At 39.4% G+C, this 20,958-nt stretch overlaps 1 protein-coding gene across 1 annotated transcript; it reads right to left on the bottom strand.

The window, feature by feature from the left end:
- Window positions 1-4,228: 4,228 nt before the first annotated feature.
- On the bottom strand, window positions 4,229-11,434 carry LOC134571798 (macrophage metalloelastase-like). Its single transcript, XM_063430397.1, has 5 exons — window positions 11,313-11,434; window positions 7,800-8,023; window positions 7,479-7,627; window positions 6,090-6,215; window positions 4,229-5,360 (listed from the first exon to the last, which is right to left on the bottom strand). The coding sequence occupies exons 1-5, from the start codon at window positions 11,418-11,420 to the stop codon at window positions 5,182-5,184; spliced, it is 786 nt and encodes a 261-aa protein (XP_063286467.1). The 5' UTR covers window positions 11,421-11,434; the 3' UTR covers window positions 4,229-5,181.
- Between the last annotated feature and the right edge of the window lie 9,524 nt (window positions 11,435-20,958).

The raw sequence follows: 20,958 nt of genomic DNA, 5'->3' as shown, positions 1-20,958 counted from the left end.
GCCACAAGAACGACGATATTCCGTGAACCATTCGGCGAAAAGTTCCACAAAGAAATAGCACACCAATCGGGAACAATCCGCACGTTTCGGTATATTACTGTCTATGTAGTGTAAAAACTGTGGGAGGAGTTAGGGTGGTAAATTTGGCTATAATAATAATAATAATAATATATATATGTGAGATAACATTAAGTGGTCTTGCTATGCAAGAACACTTAATAACTTATGATTTACAATTATATATAAGGGTCATTATCTGCCATACCCCTAACATTGTATCATCTTTCCCATATTTACATCAAGGCAATGACCCACCACATAATACATTTTCCATAAATAACAACCATATAATATAGCCGCCCGTATGATGAGCTGCCCGTCCTCCAGTTCCAGCCCTGCTCTGGTCACGCAGGCCACATGCTCTTCTGGCACTGCAAGCAGGAGGGAAGGTGGAGTGACTGGCCTGCTCTGCATATAAAATCGATCCTTACACTCCAACACAACTTTCCTGCCCTTCATTTTCCCTTTTTCTCATACTTCTAAATCTGAAGCTTGAAAGGCACCATTGTCCCAAACCTAAGTCAAGAAGATTGGGATCACCCCATAGACTACCCACTAACATAACTGACTTTCCCAAACTATTTAATGTGAGTTCACTCTACTTGTAAAAAGAACCAAACCTGGACTACATGACCACACACTTGGGTTTATAGCAATGGATAATACACTTCCCAATGTTGATACACATAACACTCATAACAGTCAAACTGATTATTTTATTACTCTCAAAGGCTACCTATCAATACATGCACCCTTAAACATTTCACATTATGCACATTACTCGCCACTAAAACAAATGTCTGTAAAGGTTAGAGTTTTAGCAAACTGTCTACAATGTGGGATGAATGGAGCAGATCTACACAATTTGTTTTGAAATTGATAACTTTATTTCGAATTTCGAATTGATACATTCTGGAAACAGGTTGAAAACTACATAGTCTCCTTATTGGGGTTTTCATCTTCATTTGGATTAGAAAGGTTGAATTTGATGGCTATAGGTATTTTAACCTATATCACTATGTAATAATGTAACTATGACAAGTGTGGACTAGGGACGGTGCTGAATGAAGAGTTGCTGAAGTGGAGGCAGGTGAAGAACAAGACGGATCCATAACTTTTAGCTTATTATTGGTCAAACCACAACCAAATACACATTGATTTGCATATGCATTTATATATTTCATCTGCCAGCAACAGTTAAATGATAACCAATGATTTAGACATAGCATAGATTAAATTGTTTTTGAAAATGCAATACTTTCTGGGGACTCAAATAAGATAATTAATAAGACAATGGAAACAGAGCCCAGAGTGTTGCATCCTAATGGTGTGTGAGGCAATGTCATTTTGTACTCAGTGCGAAAGAGTTTGTTCCAGCTAGATGACACACGGGTTCTTGGAGGTACTGGAACGGCTCCAACTCACAGAGAAATGATAGCAGAAGCACATAGCTTTAGACTTTGGAAATAAAAAAACAGAAATTAAAACAATAGACTTCCGCAATAAAGATTCTGAAGCCAAATTTTTAAAACAACTTGGGGGCCGAGAAAGATGACCGTGTAGAGACTGAGTTCCCCGCCGGCTCCGCACAGTTCCTTGCCGTGCCATGTGTCAGGTTCGACAATGGGTAAAACACATAGAGCGTCTCAAGCCTTCAAGAATGCTGACGCCCCTAGTGGGGTCCCCGGCCTCATCTCTGAGGCAGTATCTGATCACTCTAGCAGATCTATTCTCCCAGGCCCATTAATGACTCAAAGACCGCAAGTCGCTTGCAATCACCCTCCCAAAAATGAGAGACCAGCAGTGCAATCTTATCTGCTAGCCCTGCTGTACTGAATGGCCCTGCTCCGCAACCTGCCAACGAAATCAGACTTCAGAGAGGAGAATGCAGATTTGAGAAAATCCATCATGACAGAACTTCATGCCCTGCGCGAGGATATACAAGGACTACACCACAGGGTCTCTCAATTAAAAGCGGACTGCAACCACGTGTCGGCAGCGCAGTCAGTGAATACAGATACCATCCGCACACAATCAGACCAACTCAGACAGATGGCATACCACATAGAGGACCTGGATAACAGGGGCTGGAGGCAAAACGCCAGAATAAGGGGTGTCCCTGAAACAATGGACAACTCCACACTGATACAGGTGACCCTTACTGGACTGTTCAACAAACTCTATGTCCTAATGGGCCCCCGGAACACCTCCCCAAGTGAGTTTCCAGCTCAAGGAAGACGTGCTGCAGAAGGCTCAGAAGACAGAACAAGTCCTAATAAACGGAGCAGAACTCCAGCTCTATCCGGACCTTTCCCCGGCTACGTTGGCTTACCGCAGGGCTATGCACCCGCTCATGAGCATCTTACAATCCAACAAGCTGAAGTACCGCTGGTGCTTTACAATGGGATTACAAGTCTTTACTACTAATGGCCCTTTTCTGGTCAAAAGAGTGGATGACTTTGCTGCATTGGCCCAAGAACTTTAGCTTCCTCCAATGCCTATGCAATGGTCTGGCCCACTGGACATCCAGCCTGTGCATGACGATCTATTTGGAAGCGCACAGGAGGGTGCCACAGGCTCGGCCCACTTGGGACATCACAGAGATGGAGAGGCGGGCTGAAAGCTCCCTGCACAAACCCATAGCTCAGCTCAGCGAAGGACTTGCACTCGGGTAAAGGAAAGAGGGGGGACACAGTAGAGAGGCTTGCTCACACTCTTCAGTCACGTGTAGCAAGAGGGGGGCTGAGCCTAAGAAAAAGGTACCACAGTGGTTCCGATATTATGTTCTGGTTATGATTACCTATGTACTGTTTTCTTAAATGTTAGGCACCTGACCTGACACGCACTATGCTTCTGGGGCCTAAGGGCCATGATATTCATAGCAAGGAACACCCTGCCTGAATACCTGCATATTGAGCCACCATGGGGGGACATGAGGTATTGACTGAGAGGACTTCGAGACTATATATACCCTAGTCCCTAACAACCCTACCGGTTTAGAACCACCCAGAGGCTGTGCGCCTCCTTCAACTCCCCTGTAGGTCTTAGCGTCCCATCTGGGCCTGCAGGAACCCTAGTTCACTGGTGGACAGGAGATTCGCTGCCCCCTGACGCTCGCATCTAGATAGTGCCTCCGCAAGCGCAGGTTCTCCCATACCCAACCGCATCTTTTCCCCACCTTGCCTCCCCCCCCTTCTTCCCTCTCCCTTTCTCTCTAGCCCCTGAACTAACACCCTAGACCCATCGTCATCAGGGATATCTCACGTCCCGTCACAACTTGCCTACTCTTGCCTACTTACCCGGCTGGGGAGGAGGGCTAGCAAGGGAGCTCAGTGTTCCTCACTGCTCTCTTGTGCGCGCCATCTGTAGTGAAGCTGGGCACCGGAATATGACGTATGTGTGTCTGTCTGTCTGTCAGTGAGTATCTGTGTGTGTATGTGTGTCTGTCTGTGAGTATGTGTGTGTGTGTCTGTGAGTATGTGTGTGTTTCTGTCAGAGTGTGTGTGTGTGTTTCTGTCAGTGTGTGTGTGTTTGTGTATGTCAGTGTGTGTCTGTGTGTCAGTGTGTGTGTGTGTCTGTCTGTGAGTATGTGTGTGTGTCAGCGGGAGGATCAGATTTGGCACAGGGTGGTAGAGGGGGGTGCTGTGGTTTAGTAGAGGGGGGGCGACTGGGATTTAGTAGAGGGGGGTGCTGTGTTTTTTTTTATACTGTACTTTTTAAAATAAACCTGCCGGTCAGTGCAAGGGACATAATTTGCATCACTGTCCCTTCTCCTTTACCCTGCCCACCAACATCCCTCTTAACAGCACGCTGATACTGTGGGTATAAATTTGGTTAAAATATGAGATTAGCATAGGATATGTGTATTCTTATAGTTGCATTTTGTGAGTTTCCCTCCGACACTACCTCCACCAGATACATGACACTTGGGAGATATGACTGTATTAGTGCTTTTGTAAAAAATATTCTGTAATTAGACCCATCATAATCTTCAGCACCAGGTCCATTAGGTTCTTAATCCGGCCCTGGGTTACCTATCCCTTCCTTAGAGCAATATAAGTCTTGCTTAATTTTTTACGGTAAATTTATACATATCTCTATTTACATGCAAATAAAATCCATTACTATTATCATTTGGGTTTATATTTTAAAGTTTTTATTTGCAGGGCACTTTAACATTAACCATGGCAGTGTACAAAAAGTAAAAATTGTAAACAAAATTATACAAAGCAACAAATTGATACAAATTACGAAAAGGACTTTGCTCCCAAGACCGTTTAATGCAAGACCGCATTGATGAAGACTGAACTGGAACAAGTTTTGGTCATAGTGCTATTCCAGGGCAATCAGCTGAACAGGTTTTAGTTTCCCATGCATTTGTTTCAAAAGGAGCACTTTGGCCTCTACTTGGTCCTGTTTGACCTTGTCAAATATGGCCCAGAGTCATAGGCATGCAGAACATATTACATTACGATGTGCACCTGTGCTTTAAGGAAAATATACTAAATAAAAAATATGTATATATTTTTTTACGCCAGTGATATAAAAATGTATACAGAAAGAGTCATGTCTCTTTCCTCAAAAACAAAAAACAAAACTAAGGAAAATTTGCTTAAAAAGTGCTTGTACAGACCTAATCAGAATACAAACAGGTCCTCATTAGATTGTGAGGAGGGATCATCATTACATCGATGATTAATATTGAGAGATTCAAATACCACTCTAAATTTTGGAATATAAAGTATATATGGGCACATTTTAGGTTTGAATATAGTCAATTCTTACAAACATAATATGGTCATTTAGTCTTTAACCACTTGTCATCACAACCTGGCTTCAAATACATTATGTCAGCATGGAATAGCCTGCTTATTTACCAACAGAACCTCTATAAAGCCCTATTGTTAAATAAATGGACCACTCTATTTTGGAATAGGGTTTTTTAAAGATTGCTAAGACAACATAGCTCATCACCCAACATGTGTCATCCTTCAGAAATTAGGGAACATGTATTTATCCAACATCTCATTATAAATAAATGTCAGCTATGATACTATTGTAAAACTTAGTGGTTATTAGCAGTTATAATAAAACATTCACATTATTCAGAGCCTCTGAAACCTATTTTGGCTTTTTGCCATAAAGTGACTGTATTCCCCTAATGTCATCTTGAGACAAACGGAATGTTTTGGGGTTTACATAGCGGTATGTAGGGTACATCAAAGCTCTTCGATCATTAGAATGAGACAGTCCCAATGAATGTCCAAATTCATGCGCAGCAACAAGGAACAAGTTGACACCTGCAACAACAAAAAAATAATGAATTAGAAATATATTGCAGGGTTTGCATTTCACGTAAAAATAGATTTATTCAAAGTTTATATTATTAATTTATCATCAACTGTGCAGTTATTTTTAATATATAAAAACACGGCTACGGTATTTAATTTAGATGCGTTGTGTATATATTTAAAATGGTTTAAGCACATTGATATATATTTATTCCCAGACTGCTTGTTTCTCACCAAGGTACACTCCAATGAGTGAAAAGGTTTCTAGGCATATCTCAATTTCTAAAGATGATTGGGAGTTGCGCTGTATTGATCCGGAAGAGAGAACTCTGACAGATTGTTGCCGCCATCTACTATCACATCTATAAGAACCCTTCTTAGCGCTTCATCACTATTTGCTGTTATATTGTATATTTGAATTTTTAAGCTAATCAGTGGATTATAAGCATTACTTTTAATTATATCCATGTTACAAAAGTATGCCACACTACTCACTAAATCAACCTACTGTTTAATTAATTACCAGATTGGAATCACAATATTAATGCTAAAAATTATTACACAATTTATACTTAAATTCTACTTTCAACTGTTTACAGCTCTGAAGTCAATGTCGTTACAGCTCATGTTGAGATGGCTTAAGCACATAATTGTATCACTGTACCCTGCTTGATAAGCATTGCTCTAAAAGATGGACCATCTAAATATATAAGTGTAATCTTTCTAGACAAAACGTACCTTGCTGATTAGCTGACCAATGTTCATCCTCATCGAAGTGGGCATCCCCTCCTATACCACTGCCAGGTGCGTATGCATGTGCCAATATGCCACCACGACCATCGAATGGATTGTAATCACCATGAGCTAAAATATATAAAAATGAAGTTATAGTTTATTTAAAATCCCTCCACGTCCGTGCTTTTAATATAACTAACTCTTTTTTTTTTATCTTAATCTATAGAGATTATGTATGAGAATGAAAGTATTTGTTTAATTATTTAGGCATTGGGATACATTTTAACAAAAACTGAATCTTACAGAATATAATATCTTTTGTAAAACATAAAAAGAGAGATTATAACAAGATTCAGGCACCAATTTTATAAAACACAAATGGAACATACATGCTGTATTATATATCATATTACGTTATTTCCAATGCCCAATATACAACATAAATGAATTATGTGTCCTTATGCTTTTTTTCCCTTCTGGTTTATTTAATTATACCTGTAGATGACTATTTTTTAAAATGTATTTATTTATGTTTGTTTATTTGAACATTGCATGGTATATATTTGGGGTATTTTTACTTCAATGCGCCACTAAACAATTAGAAATTAAACAATTATAAACCAATTTTTTTTTTGTCTTAATCATATTCCTTAATGAATTAAATCAGTGAATTAAGAGCATTAAAAGGCCCATAACATATTGATCATCCTTGGGATCTATTTATAAGCAGTTAACGTGAATGGCGTAGCAGAACCCGTGGCATAGCAATTTTTTTTGGCGTGTTTAATGTTGTTTAAAACATTTTAATTATTATTAATATTTATAAAGCGCCATCAAATTCCGCAGCGCTGTACAATGGGTGGATTAACAGACAAGTATTTATAGCCAGATGAGTTGGACTCACAGGAACAGACGGGGTTAAGTACTCTGCTCAAATGAGCTTAAACTCTAGAGGGAGTGGGGCACAGTGACACAAGGTAAAGGAATACACTGTTGTTGTTTTTTTTATCTGCTAATGTACTAACTATAGCATTTGTTTAGGATACCTCCCAATATTTCGCGGTACAAAGAAAGTCCTGATTTTGGGATCCTATTTTTTGTTCTTCAGTGTTTAGCTACTGGGGACAGCAAAGACTAAATGTATCATCCTGAGTCCGTCTGGCCAGAGGGGCTCCTTTAGCAAATAAAACTGCCCAATTTTCCTCCTTATCATTACCATGCCATCGTAATGGTTCTCTCTACACCCCATCCTGCACTCAAATCTCCTAGTGAGTTACCAATTTTTCATACAACCTCCATTTTTTATTTTTGTCTCTTGACTATAAACTATTAAACGTTGAATTTGTGTTTATTGTGTACACACATTTCTTTTTCAATTTTCAATTTACTTACATCCAGCTGCAAACTGTATGACGATGTCTGCATTTCCACGTGAAACCTGTCTGAAAGTCAGGGGCGTCACATCACTCCAAACTTTGAAAGCCATTTTAATGGCATTATTAATTACTGCAGCGCTAAGATCAGGAGTATAATTCTGGATTCTAGGAAAAATAAGAGAAAAAATTTAAATGTTAAGGCTTTCAGATGTTTTGTTTACAATAATTTACAGACAAACAATGAAAAGTTTTGGTTTGTTTGTTTGTTTGTTTGTTTTCTGTTGTCATGTAGACAGACAGAAATGTATTAACTTTTTTCCCAACATAATATATTTACCTATAAGTCAGGGATGTTTTTGTCCATTTTGGTCTTCCAGGGAAATGTCCGTATTCTGCTACATCAGGCATTCCACATCGGGGCGTCTTCATCACATCCATTGTCTCTTTATTCAGTAATCCAGTAATTTTAAGTCCAAAGAACTTCTGCATTTCCTTAATTTTTTCATCAAACACGTTTGATATAGATTTTTGGGTTGATGGATAGAAATTGTTTAGGTAACCCTGCAAAAAAAATAAAACAAGACGTTTTTAATATTTGTATGTGATCTGACTGACTATAATAAAACTCAGTTCTCAGTTCTGCTCCAATGGAGACAATAACAAACCATAAACCTTTGTGTCTTGAGAACTGCATTGGGAATTACTAGTTTAGTTTAGTTCACAGTTGTCCAATGTACAGGTATTCATATGACCCATGCCATCCTGCATGTATTGTATATCATAATACAATACCATCTTAATGCATATCATAGGTCTAACCTATAGTTCTATATCCATCCTTCTGCAGGGCTTAATATTTAAAGTCCTACACCACTAGCTAGGCTTTAAAAGTTACTCGCCACTGCAAGCGTGGAGAGCCCATGCCTGATAAATTGATGCAATGATCAGGATGTCGTCCAGATAGGGGAAGATTCTTATTCCTTGAATGCATTTTCACTTTTCAATTTCCCTGTGCAGCCACTTTAGCCCTTCCCGCTGCACTCATTATAGCTCCTAAACTTCTGCACCCACAAAAAGCCCCTATAATCCACTACAGCCCCTTCCCCCACCTCCACTACACCCTTTATGCCCTCTGTCTCCACTACAGCCTCTAAACCTCCCCTGCACCCACTAAAACTCCTTGGAACCCTCTACCCACAACAGCCCATATTACCCCGGCACTTAGTACAGTATATATCCCTATCCCTCCCCTGTATGCACTAAAGTCCCAATTGCCACCTGCACCCACTTTCCCCCTGCACCTATTTTGGCCCTTATCACGCCCTGCAACCTCAACAACTGCTATTACCCACTACAGCCACTATCCCGCCCTTACAACCACTTGCGACTACTACTAATATGATTGAATGGTGGATATTATTAGTTTGACTGTGATATCTTTTGTGCCCCCCCTTGTGTACTGTTTCTAGAGTCACCTATGATGGAAGACGGGGTCAATAGTTTGGGCCAGTGATGGACAACATTGTCACAAAAGATGTTTCTGAAATACATTTTCCATGATGCCTAACAAAACCTAAGGGTGGCTGAGCTTCATGAGAAATGTAGTTCAGAAACATCTGCCGTGCCAAAGCCATCACTTAGGCAATTCCAGAATCCTCGCTAGAGAATGAGAAGGTGTGAAACATTCTTTACCTCAAACTGTTTCCTCACACACTGTCAACCACTATGATGTGCAATATCCGTAACAGTACAAAGAAGAATCAAACAAACATTTGCTAATTCAGCACGTGGTAAGTGGAACATCCAGTGGCATGCACTCATCAAAATGAGAGATTTATTCATTAAGCTCGCAGCCTGAATCACATAGAACAACCAGTCGAAAGAAAAAATCCTCTGTCTACAGTTACATAGACTATAAAGTGACTTTATATCCATACTATAATAGTCCTGATATATCAGGATTTGCACTGAAAAGGCATAGTCCCCTAAAATACTAATGATAATGTGTTACTGTTCTTTAAAATGTTACTTACAGCAAGGGAGAAGGTACTCATTAAATTAAGTGCATATTCGTTGAATATTTATGCCAGTATAAGTATTTTCTTATTTTGTTGTGGTTAAACCTATGATTTATTTTTAGATTATAACTCTTTTAATAGGAACCATATTTTCTTTTAGAAATTATACAATTTTCCTTATGAGCCTCCATTTTCTTTCATGTGCATATTAAAGAATTAGCATCGGGGCGGAGCTAGCTTTCAAGCCGACAAGTCGCATGAAACCCGAGCTCCGACATTATTACGGCAAAACAGCCAAAGAATCCTCAAAAACTACCTCCATACGCTGGGGAAAGACTGAGGGAGAGTCAGTACACTATGGAGAAACACTCACGGAAACCCAGAGGGTGATCCGCGAGACATACCCACGATATCGTGCAACTCTTGTCCCAGGCTTGCAGGCCCAAAATGGCGGACGTCTTTCAAACCATGGGGATGGAGTCACTCTCTGCCTCAGAGGATGAGTACCTGAGCGATATGCCGACCCAGACACCCCAACGGAAGCAACAAACTGCACCACCAAGGACAGGGCCGGCCTTTGGCCATTAGGTTCTGTGACTCTTAAATATATACCTAACCTGTTATAGTTTATTGCTTTCCGAACCAGAGGCAAAATCACTCGCCCGTACGCTATCACACTATTAACAAGCCATCACAGTGTACTATGCCTGTCTTTATCATAAAAAAAAAATGTGCAATCTATTCTTCTAGACATGTAACTTTGGATATCTCCTCTATGACTAAGCAATGTCGTGATCACTGAAATCCTGTACCTTATTGTATGCACAACAAAAATAAAGAATACAAAAAAAAAAAGAATTAGCATCACATTCCAGTTAAAGGACCACTATAGTGCCAGGAAAACAAACTTGTTTTTCTCTGAAACTGCTATGTTTTCAGCTGCAGGGTTAAAAAAAAAAAAGAGGGACCTGGCACCCAGACCACTTCATTGAGCTGAAGTGGTCTGGGTGCCTATTGTGGTCCTTTAAGTCCTGGCACATCCAAGGCACACATTGCAACAGAGTAGCAGAAATAGATACATTATTTCTGGTTCTCTACTTCCACATGTGACGTTCAATTAAAGAATAGGGAAGAGTTTCTAACCATTAATGACTGGTAGCCAAGATGAGAGGCAATGCTCAGTTCTAGGCCAAAGAAGAATAAAATGGTCTGGAAGTCTATGTTAATTTTACATTACAGACCTTACAATCACATTTTTGTTAAATATAGTGGATAAACAAACATAATATTAGAAAATCCTGGGAAATGACAGGTCTCGTGTTACATGAAAATCCTTACGATGATACAATCCAGCGTGTATATTAGCAGTTCCTAAGCTATGGTCAAACATTCAGAAACTATTTCATAACTTTCAAGACAACTACGTTTTAACTGGGGGTTTACATTTTTGCCAAGTCTAAACCACCATCAAGCATATGTTTTCTGCAAAAATTCTAAAAGATATTGCCAAAGATTCTGAAAAGGGAAACTCAGCAAGCATTGATAAAATTGAGTCCACGTGCGTGCTTAGAAAATTACTTTAGCACCAGATGCAGAAAAATGGAAGTACATTTTTTTTGTCTTTTTTAAAACACAGGTTAAATAGTTAGTCAATTTTAAACAAATGCCAATATATCAGTCACTAATTAAAATGTAACAATTGTCCTGTTTAAAAAAATTACCAAAATAAACCTATATCTGCTGTGTTAAGCTTCTAAGATGCATACGAAACATCCCAAGACGTTTAATATATTATTTTGCATTTAGTGTAGCAAAGCAATTCTTTGACGTACCTCTGCAAACTTATAATCAGGAATATCGATGTCTCCTTCAGCTGGAGGTTTTGGAAATGCCAGACAGTAGGACAGAGACAAGAGCAAGAAGCTTAGTAGCGACAGCATTGTGACAAACGTTAAATTTGCTTATAGGTTTGGAATGCTATGGGTTATCTGAAGCAGCACAGTTTTTATAGAGCATTAGTGTTGCAATACTAGTGATTCATTTTGTTTCACTTCTATCCATGGTTAACCATTCCAAAACAAAAATCACGCGTTTGTCTTTTTCATACTTACCCACGCATTTGATTTTGCTTTGATCAATTAATTTAGGGAAAGTCCACATTATCAAAATAGACCTGAGAGACTGTTCTTCTGCGGCACATCTATATACAAATCTGTTTGATAAAAGCATATTGTCTTGGCATATGCATGTTTTAAAAGTGTGATCATTAAACTATAGTATATAAAGCTAGATTTAATAAGGTAACTGTTATGATATTATTCATATTGACTGCCTGAGAACCCATGAGTTATTTTGAAAATGTATAACAATTATTTGATTTCAGACAACAACTGTTTAGGAAGAGGAAAGAAATATCTAGAGGAAAGAGATATCTAGAGGTAGGCTAATTTTTAAAAACACAAATGACATCATGAACAGTATATGCATCAGGTTTAATGCCCCTTTCAATGTCGAATAGTCAAGGAATTAATTTATGCCTCTAATTGTCATCTTTCTTAACGTTAGCTTAATTGACTAACTGGCTAAGATTTGTACTGCAGAGCTAACAGGTGGCACGCTCTGCTAAATAAATAAGATAATACACAAGATCAAGCGCACTCACTCTTCCACTAAACAGCAACTTCAAAGCTCACCGATTTTATTACTAATCTAGGCAAAACCCACTTATGTGGGGGGAAAAATTCCATCTGGGGCTCTCTGCAGTATAAGGCTAAAAAGGGCCCTGGGATGAGGCACCTGTGACAGGGAGGGGTGCAAAACCAAGGAGTTGGCCTAGACTCCCAAATATATATATATATATATATATATATATATATATTAAACCAGGGGGCTGCACTCGCCTTAACATGCATAAATGGGGTGATGCTGGGGCCAATTCGAACAATACACAAGATCCAGCGCACATACTTATCCAATAAACTGCAACTTCAAAGCTCACAGGGAAACATTCCATCTGGGGCTCTCTGCAGTACAAGGCTAAATAGGGCCCAGGGATGAGGCACCTGTGACAGGTTTTGTACCCGTCCCTATCACAGGTGCCAAATTATAATAATTTATAATATTTAGGGGTGCACCCAGTGCTGCAATGGAAAAAGCTAAAAAAGCTAAAACAAATAAAATAGATGCATAGGTTAAATAGCCAAAACACATATTTATTTGTTACATAGTCAAATTAACTGATAATGTGTATAAATATAAAACTACAGACACATTGGGTAAAGGATGTTTTATATGTGTCAACAGATAAACTGGTCATGTCACTTTCTCTACCTTCATGCAGATTTACTAATTATTATATATACAGTAATTGTACTTCTTTTACATACAAACAAGGTTACCTATATATTATATCCCGGGTAATAACATTAACAAAAAAAAGTAACAAACTCTACATTACATGATACAGAGTCGACAAAGTATAATTATATTATTATAATTTTATCATAAACCACTGAATCATCGTTGTGTTAGTTAAACTGCTACTCCATTGAACTCATTCTAATCAATAATGGGGCCATTTGTCTTAATATCCATCCAGATCCATTGTTCTCGGAATGTATCACATTGATGGAGAGGCTCAAATCCTTAAGCAAAGATACTTCACAATTACCTGCCTACATCCAGGAAGGACCTTGGCCCTTCTTCAAACATTGACTAGTTCGGAATGTGTTACGTTGAACATTCCAGAGGCATGCATCTGATTTATTTATCAAACCACCCAAGAACACATAGCATAGACAGCACACAACATGAAAAAGGAACTTTTGGGGCAACTTGCAAATATAATAAATCCCCTGCCCACAGCTATAATAGTATGCAATAGCCATAAATATTCTTCACAGGAGGGTTTGGTGTCTCTCCATGATGTTTGTCTCTGTCCTTGTCTTAGAGATCATTGTCTCTGTCCTTGTCTTAGAGTTAGCTATCCTAACTATAAGATAAGGCCAGAGACTAATGAAAGTATTTAGAAAATTGGGCAGACTAGATGGGCCGAATGGTTCTTATCTGCAGTCACATTCTATGTTTCTATGTTTCTATGTTTCTAAGAAAAGTACATCTTTAGTTCCAAATGTTATGCACCACTATGACCTCAACTGACTCTCTTTTTCCCTTGTTTCTGTCTCTAAATGACATGACTTTAACACGTTCTGGTTACTCTTTTAGAACTGCTTTGGTAAATTACTGAAGAATGCTAGAGATTGACTGAAAAGATTATTTACTGGTGAATTTAGAGTTTCGGGAGGCTTTGCCAACAAATTAAGATCCCAGGGGTTGACAAATTAAGAACAAATATTTAATACTTCCTTAAATAAGTTCACTAGAATAGAATTTGTATTTAATCACCCGCAACTGTAAATGATTTTCTTATTAAACATTAACCATGTTATGATGACTTGACAGAGCTCTTGAATGAGTCACCCACAACTTGGGACAGAGATGTAAAAAGTGTTTGAGTGTGCACGCCAAATGTTCTCCATTAATCAAGTAATGGAACAATCACTGTCCTATGATATTACCTGTTTAAGTCATAAAAAGTTGAAATGTATATTTTAAATGAGAAATTAATTTCTTTTAATTTTATGAACCTATTAAAATGTATTCTAGCAACAAGGTGCCCCGCAAACATCAAATCAACAAATACATAAATAAAAATAGACAGTTCTAATATCCACAAAAACAAACAAACAAGCAAAAACAAGAAAACGGGATAGCTGTGAGAAATTCACTTCCCAGAATATTTAATATTATATTTATTATATTTATTATATTCCTAAATTTAGAAAATATATATATTTGTGAAGTGTGAAAAAGAAAATAAAATAACATTCGTAACCTCTTCATCTTGTAAATGGATACCTCCACCCATGGACGTATCTTACATGAGGCAAACAAGGCATCTGCCTTGGGCGGCACTTTGCGGGGGCGGCAAAAAAAGCTGACTCAAAACGCCCAGGCAGATCCCTTGCTTTCCTCGTGTCCTGGGGGGCTCAAGAGCTGGCCGACTGGCCACTTTTGAGCCCCCTCGAGGCTGGTGGCTGGCAGCAGGCAGCAAGAGAGCATACTCACCTGCACTCTTCCTGCTCAGCTCCCTCCACACTGCTTAATGAAGCCGGGGGCAGGCATATGATGTCAGTCCGGCTCCCGGCATCACTAAGCGGCGCGCGAGGGAGCTGAGCAGGAAGATTAAAGCTCCCTCGCCGCCCACTCTGCCTGTCTGCCCCCTGCCTGCCCGTCCAGCAGCCCTACTGGACAGGTAAGTAATCCACTCCAGCTCTCCCAGGGAGGCTGGGTGGATTTAAAATAATACTTTTTTTTTATAATTTATGAGTGTTGGTGGTAATGTCTGTGTGTGTGTCTGTGAGTAAATGTGTGTGTGTGTCTCTGAGTGAATGTGTGTGTGTGTCTGTGAGTGAATGAGTGTGTGTATATGTAAGTGTGTGTCTGTGAGTGAATGTGTGTGTGTGTGTGTGTGTTTATGAGTGTGTGTATGTATGTGTGTGTCTAAATGAATGTGTGTGTGTCTGTAAGTGTGTGTGTGTCTGTGAGTGAATGTGTGTGTGTAGGTCAGTGAATGTGTATGTGTCAGTCAGTGAGTGTGTATGTGTAGGTCAGTGAGTTTGTGCGTCTGTCACTGCGTGTGTCTGTCAGTGAGAGTGTGCGTCTGTCAGTGTGTGTGTCCGAGTAATAGTGTGTGTCTGTCTATTGGTGTGTCAAATCAGTGAGTGTGTGTGTGTTTGTCATTGTTTGTCAGTGTATATGAGAGTGTGTGTCTGTCAATGAGTGTATGCATCTATCAGTGAGTGTGTGCGTCTGTCAGTCAAAGTGCGGCCTTGACTGGAAGGGGTGGGGAAATTTTAAATTAAGGGGGGGAGGGTGCCCGAGCACCGTCCTGCCTCGGGCAGCACAAATCCTATAGACACCACTGGGCTCTTGCACAATATTTTATTCAATTGTGTAATTTCCAGAAATGTATTTAAATTATTGCAAGAATAGATTTTTTTTTTTAGTTTAATGCCAATTGGCATGAAAGTCAAATTATTTGTTTCACAAGGCAGCCATCAAACTTTAGAACATGTTTAATACAGAGAAAATCACTGCATACTGCCATGATTAATGGAACTCTTCACAAAATATAGTCTCGCAAGGAAGCCCACTGTGATAATGAACTAGATAATTATTGTATTCCCATGCAGTCCATGGCACGGTATTTATAACATTGTCTGTTGGCACTCTTCAAAATATTTTTATCGCTCTTCCAAAATGTATCAGTTACCTTTGATTTTTTTTTCATCATAGCTTCAGATCTTCCTTTGTATATTCCTTCCTTTGTTTATAGAATATTTATCAGTTTAAAGGGACACTTTACTTTATTTAATTAAAAAATCACTGTTAAGTAGATATACTTCAATAGAAAACATGCATACCTTTAGTTATGCATTTTTTGCATTGGGTTTAGATCAAGAAAAAGCTTGCAAAAGCTGCAGATCTTGTCTTTGCAGCCTTTGCAAATCTTCCAATTTTCCCCAGCCCAGACTTTCTGTTGCTGTCTAATCAAAGACTTCTCAATTCAGCTCAATGAGAAGTCTTTGCAAGGCAGGTGCTCTGAGCAATTCCCTGCCTCTTGAGTTTAGCTTTACTGAGCTAACCAAACCAGGAAGTAACAGGACCAGTTGTCTGATTGACAGTCATGGGGGTGTAACTAAGTTAATTTATAAAAGTGCTAATTTCTATTAAAATATGCAGTTTTTGTAAAATGAAAAACAATAGGTTACATGTTTCATAGATAAAGAACTTTAGCAAGTTAAAGTGCTTCATGGGCCTGAAGTATTTGTTTAAATTTAATTCTGTTATAATTATTAGTGTTTTGTAAACACTGACAGACGAAGCCATCAGAATACAACACTAACCTAACATATTCCTGGTCATTTATATAAATTAAACTTACAATTTTGGCTTGTTTTTTTTACCCAGGGCAACACACAAATAACATTTGTTTTCACATTTCCAAATGAGACAGGACAAATCACGAACAAGTCTGGCTCCTACATCACAATATAATTTTTTTCACAAATTGCGTTGCTTTGATTTTCCCCAGTTTCCACATAGATTTGCTAAATCAGGTGACACGAACCTTAGTCACTATATTTAAAGTGTGTGAACAGATTTCTTGTTGAACTTAAAGTTGTAAAATACAGCATGACTTCCCATATGAAGGTCATGCTAACGTGCAAGAAAAAAAGACTAGTGCAGAATGTACGTAAGCAAGCTGGTTACCATTCATCTATACTTTATGTAGTTACTTAGGAGATCAAATATTCAGTAAACAAATCTTTTAAATATATGTCAAAATGCACAAAAGACAAAGTAAAAAGTACATCAAATGTTACAAAATTATTCATAGAACTCAAATATTTCATTCTTGTCCCCTACATCCACTAACACGAAGAACTGAATTAGTGTGTATTTGGTGCACATAGCAATACATTTGTTTTCTACTAACCACAGAATTTTGGCCACATGGCAGTTTGATCAATCTCACTGTTGCGGTCGCCGGCCCGCCGAGTCTCACGGCCGTGCCTGACCGGCACGACCGCGCTAGCAACACGAGCTTACCTGCTCGTCGGCGAGCCGGGAACCGCTCCCCCAGGTCTTCCGGGCATCACGCCCAAATCCAAGATGGCGCGGACCGCGTGGTCGCGTCTGTCACTGGCCCCGCCCCCGAGAATTATACCAACGTGTGCGTGACGTCACGACGTCAACGCACACGCACGTTTTGGGGTCATAGGTCGCCCTCTGACCAATCAGAGCATAGAGAGGGATATTTAAATCCCCAACTCACCCCAGTACTTTGCCCTGTCGTAGTTTCCGTTTCCTGGTTTCCTGAGAGTGCTCATTTTTCGTGTTTCTGATTTCCTGGTATCCTGATCTTGGCTTTTCCCTGGTTATTCTAAATTCTGGTTTCCCTGACTTGGCTTGTCTTTACGGTATCTCTGGTATCTCTGGTATCTCTGTCTCTAGCGTATTAGTCCGGCCATTCTAAGGTCCGGTTTACGCTCTGCCCTTTTATTTCCCTTTCCTTATATATGTATATGTTTACATAGTTTCTGCGTGCTGGACCACACTAGTAGTCGTGACACTCACTTTCATTTACGAAAAAGCCTCGGGAAAACAAATCAAACAAACCAAAAGGGTGTAAAACTTGGCCAATCAGTATTTTGCAAAGTATATAAATATAAATATTCCACCAGTTGGTTCACAGATCAAGTGAGAAAAATTAATAGATAGAGAAAGGAGGAGCAGCAAAAAAGGAATCGATATTTATATGTTATATTTTAATTAAATATAGAATAAACATTTTTTTAACTTCCATTGGTCACTTGGTCACGTGTTCTGTGAATAAAACATTTAGCAACTGTCCCTGAACCATCAATTATCGTTTTTTTTCATCAATCTTTTTTTTTTTTTTTTTTTCCTAAGGGTGGAATCATGATTCATGAAGAAACAAAAACATGTTTGTCCATTGCGGGATTTGTTTGGTTCTTGACTCGTCTACATTTCGTCTCAGAGTTCCAGAATTCATATGGTCATCAGATCTGCCCACATTCAGACAAATTGCAGTTCATAACAGAATAAATCTCCAAGTCTAATATCTATAAAATAGTCAAACATGATCACATCCCACTATCTATCTATCTATCTATCGATCTATCTCACACACAAAAGAGATAGGTCTAAATCATATTTATTTGCATGCTCTACTGAAGTTAAGAGTTGCTATTTTGGTTGTAATTTGGTTGAATTGTTTAAAAAGTACAGGTTATATGGATTTTTCCCCCCCCCAAGTGAAATCCAATAACAAAGGGACATATTTTAATTAACGTTTCTTTATCCTTCATATTCACACGTATAGAGCAGAGAGAGAACCTTTGGTCACTATGTCCATGAGCGCTAATCTAGAATATAACACACACTGGGTTTGTTTAGTGAACAGTGTATTATAGAGAAACGTAAAAATGAATTGCAATATAAGACAAAATAGCTGAGAGACCGCCCGCCGCAGGCGACGCAGAACATCTGGGCCTTCCGTCGCACCCAAGATGGGAAAGACTTGGGCTCACAAAGTCTCCAAGCCTGTGGTTTAAAAATGCTGGCATTCAAACATGCCTGGGACTGGAGGGGGACCTACCTTACCCTCAAAGTGCCGTTACCCTGTGCACCCTTCATGCCGACATATGCCTCATCCCAAGAATCGGAGTTGGCTGCTTGTGCACTTCAAGATCTCCATGCCCGTTCAGCCCTATATGCTACTTACTGACATATCTCTTTAGCTAGCCTGTCGCTTTTAATATAAAAATGTGCAATCTCTATGAATGCCATGATATTGTTTCTTATTGTCTGATATTGCTCTGCTTGTTAGTGCTGCTGTAGCATGACAAGGTTATCTGTTATCACTTGCACAACAAAAATAAAGAATTAAAAAAAATAGCTTAGTTGGGCAATTTGGTTTTCAGTTAATTTGCTTTTTATTTATTTATTGTTACCAACTACTTCCTGATTTAGTTGTTCTCAGTGGACCCTTTCTCCAATGCACGTCTCCAGTGATACACACTGGACACTTGACCTTATCTTTTGTCATAAGCTCTGTTTCCAGTCTCAGCAGCACCCATTCCCACTCTCTCATCATCATAATCGCCTACATTTTGATCTCAGCATACCACTCCCCCCACAACATGTTAAGCCTAATCCAACTCAGTTTAGCAGAATTTTTAAAAGGACATTCTAACCAACAAAATCACTTCAAGGGGCACTAGCGCCACCCAGACCACTTCAACCTAACTGATGCTAGACGTCTTCACGCTATGCATGAAGATGTCTAGTGTCACCAGAAACCCCATAGGAAAGCATTGTATAATGCTTTCCTATGGGGGGAATCCCTAACGCAAGCATGGCCATTGAGCAGAGGCAGAGCCCGAGCCTGGGACATTGGCGCTGGGCTCAGGTAAGTGACAGCAGGCGGTTTTAACCCCTTCTGCACCACACGGAGGGAGGGGGGCACTATAGGTAGTTTTCCTGGCACTTTATATTCCCTTATATAATAATTACATTTTGGGGAGTGTCACGGCAAGGGTGTATAATTTATTATTACACCCTTGGAATATTATCCTTTAATGTAATTTGTGTAGTTAATGGCACAAATTACAGAGATGTTATTGCTGAGGTCAACAGGGGTTACATCTTTCGAAGCTGGGACCCCCACAGAGGTCAGTTGACAGTTGAGAGTTGAGAGTTGACAGTTGGCTCCCAGACTGAGGTAAAAAAAATGGGATTTTGTCATTATTTCCGGTCTAGTGAAGACAAATAGTGTACTTTAACCCTTTCACCACCACAACTAAGTCATGCACACTCTTGGAGTAGGGTGCGTTCGTGACAGGGAGTACATATGTTGCCTCTGCAGTCTTACTGTGGAAACAGCATTTTTTTTTAAGAAAAGTTTTGCAGTGGCTTCTTTATAGACAGTCACTAGGCAATTTGGACTCAAATATATTCAATAACTGAATCTATTGTATGTCCGCTGTCACCATGCAAAGATGCTGCTTCTTATAGGTAACAATTTAACTGGCAGATTGGTCCATTTGTACAATATGTCTTCTATGCTTCTCTTATGAGAAGCATTGGACTAGACAAAGATTACAGAGCTTGGTGGTCTCACAGTGGGCAGGCTGGCCTCCAGTGTGGGGTGTGCTCTTGTGCTGAGTTACAGGTACAGACATGGGAAAGTGCGCCCTCTTTACAGGTAATTCAGCGCTTAAAGATACTGGTACGGTTCACTGGGGCATCCTAACACCCAAATACAGTGTTACTCTTATCCGGTACAAGTTAGAGTCAAATATAGCAGAGGGGTTGGTGTGGTGCGTTTGTAAATCCTTAGATGTATATGCAAAAAATAGAAGACAGCCAAAAAGAAGAAAAGAGCTGATAGAATAGTATATTTTTGTATTCTTTGGAGAAATGTAATCTGCAAGATGTGCACTTACACTTTTCTGGACTTTCAATTCAGCTCCAACTTGAGCGCTTGGACAGAATAATCCCCACCTAAGGATATGGTGTAATAGTGATAGAGCAAGCCGTCTTTCTGGTAGTAGATTTAATCGTTGGATGTGTAAGGTAGATCAGAGTATGTTTGTATGTCTGTCAGTGAATATGTTTGTGTGTCTGTCAGTGAATGTGTTAGTGTGTGTGTGTATGTCTGTCAGTGAATTTGTATGTGTCTGTCTGTGAGTGTCTGTCACATCAGTAAGAGTCTTTGTTTGTCAGTGACTGTGTGTGTGACTGTCAGTGTGTATCTGCCAGTAGGTGTGTGTCAGTGAGTGTGTCAGTGAATGTGTGTGTGTCTGTCAGTGAGTGTGTGTATGTCAG

This window comes from Pelobates fuscus, chromosome 1 (genome assembly GCF_036172605.1).
Source record: "Pelobates fuscus isolate aPelFus1 chromosome 1, aPelFus1.pri, whole genome shotgun sequence".
NCBI classification, from domain to species: Eukaryota; Metazoa; Chordata; class Amphibia; order Anura; family Pelobatidae; genus Pelobates; species Pelobates fuscus.
This window is presented reverse-complemented; position numbering and strand designations above follow the sequence as displayed.

What these genes read in the sequence shown, in the direction of transcription:
- LOC134571798 (XM_063430397.1), bottom strand. Translation starts at nt 11,420, where the DNA reads ATGCTGTCGCTACTAAGCTTCTTGCTCTTGTCTCTGTCCTACTGTCTG. An exon ending in AAAACATCCCTGACTTATAG is followed by an intron (nt 7,628 to 7,799) that starts GTAAATATATTA and finishes TATTTTTCCTAG; the next exon opens with AATCCAGAATTATACTCCTG. An exon ending in CATACAGTTTGCAGCTGGAT is followed by an intron (nt 6,216 to 7,478) that starts GTAAGTAAATTG and finishes TATATATTTTAG; the next exon opens with CTCATGGTGATTACAATCCA.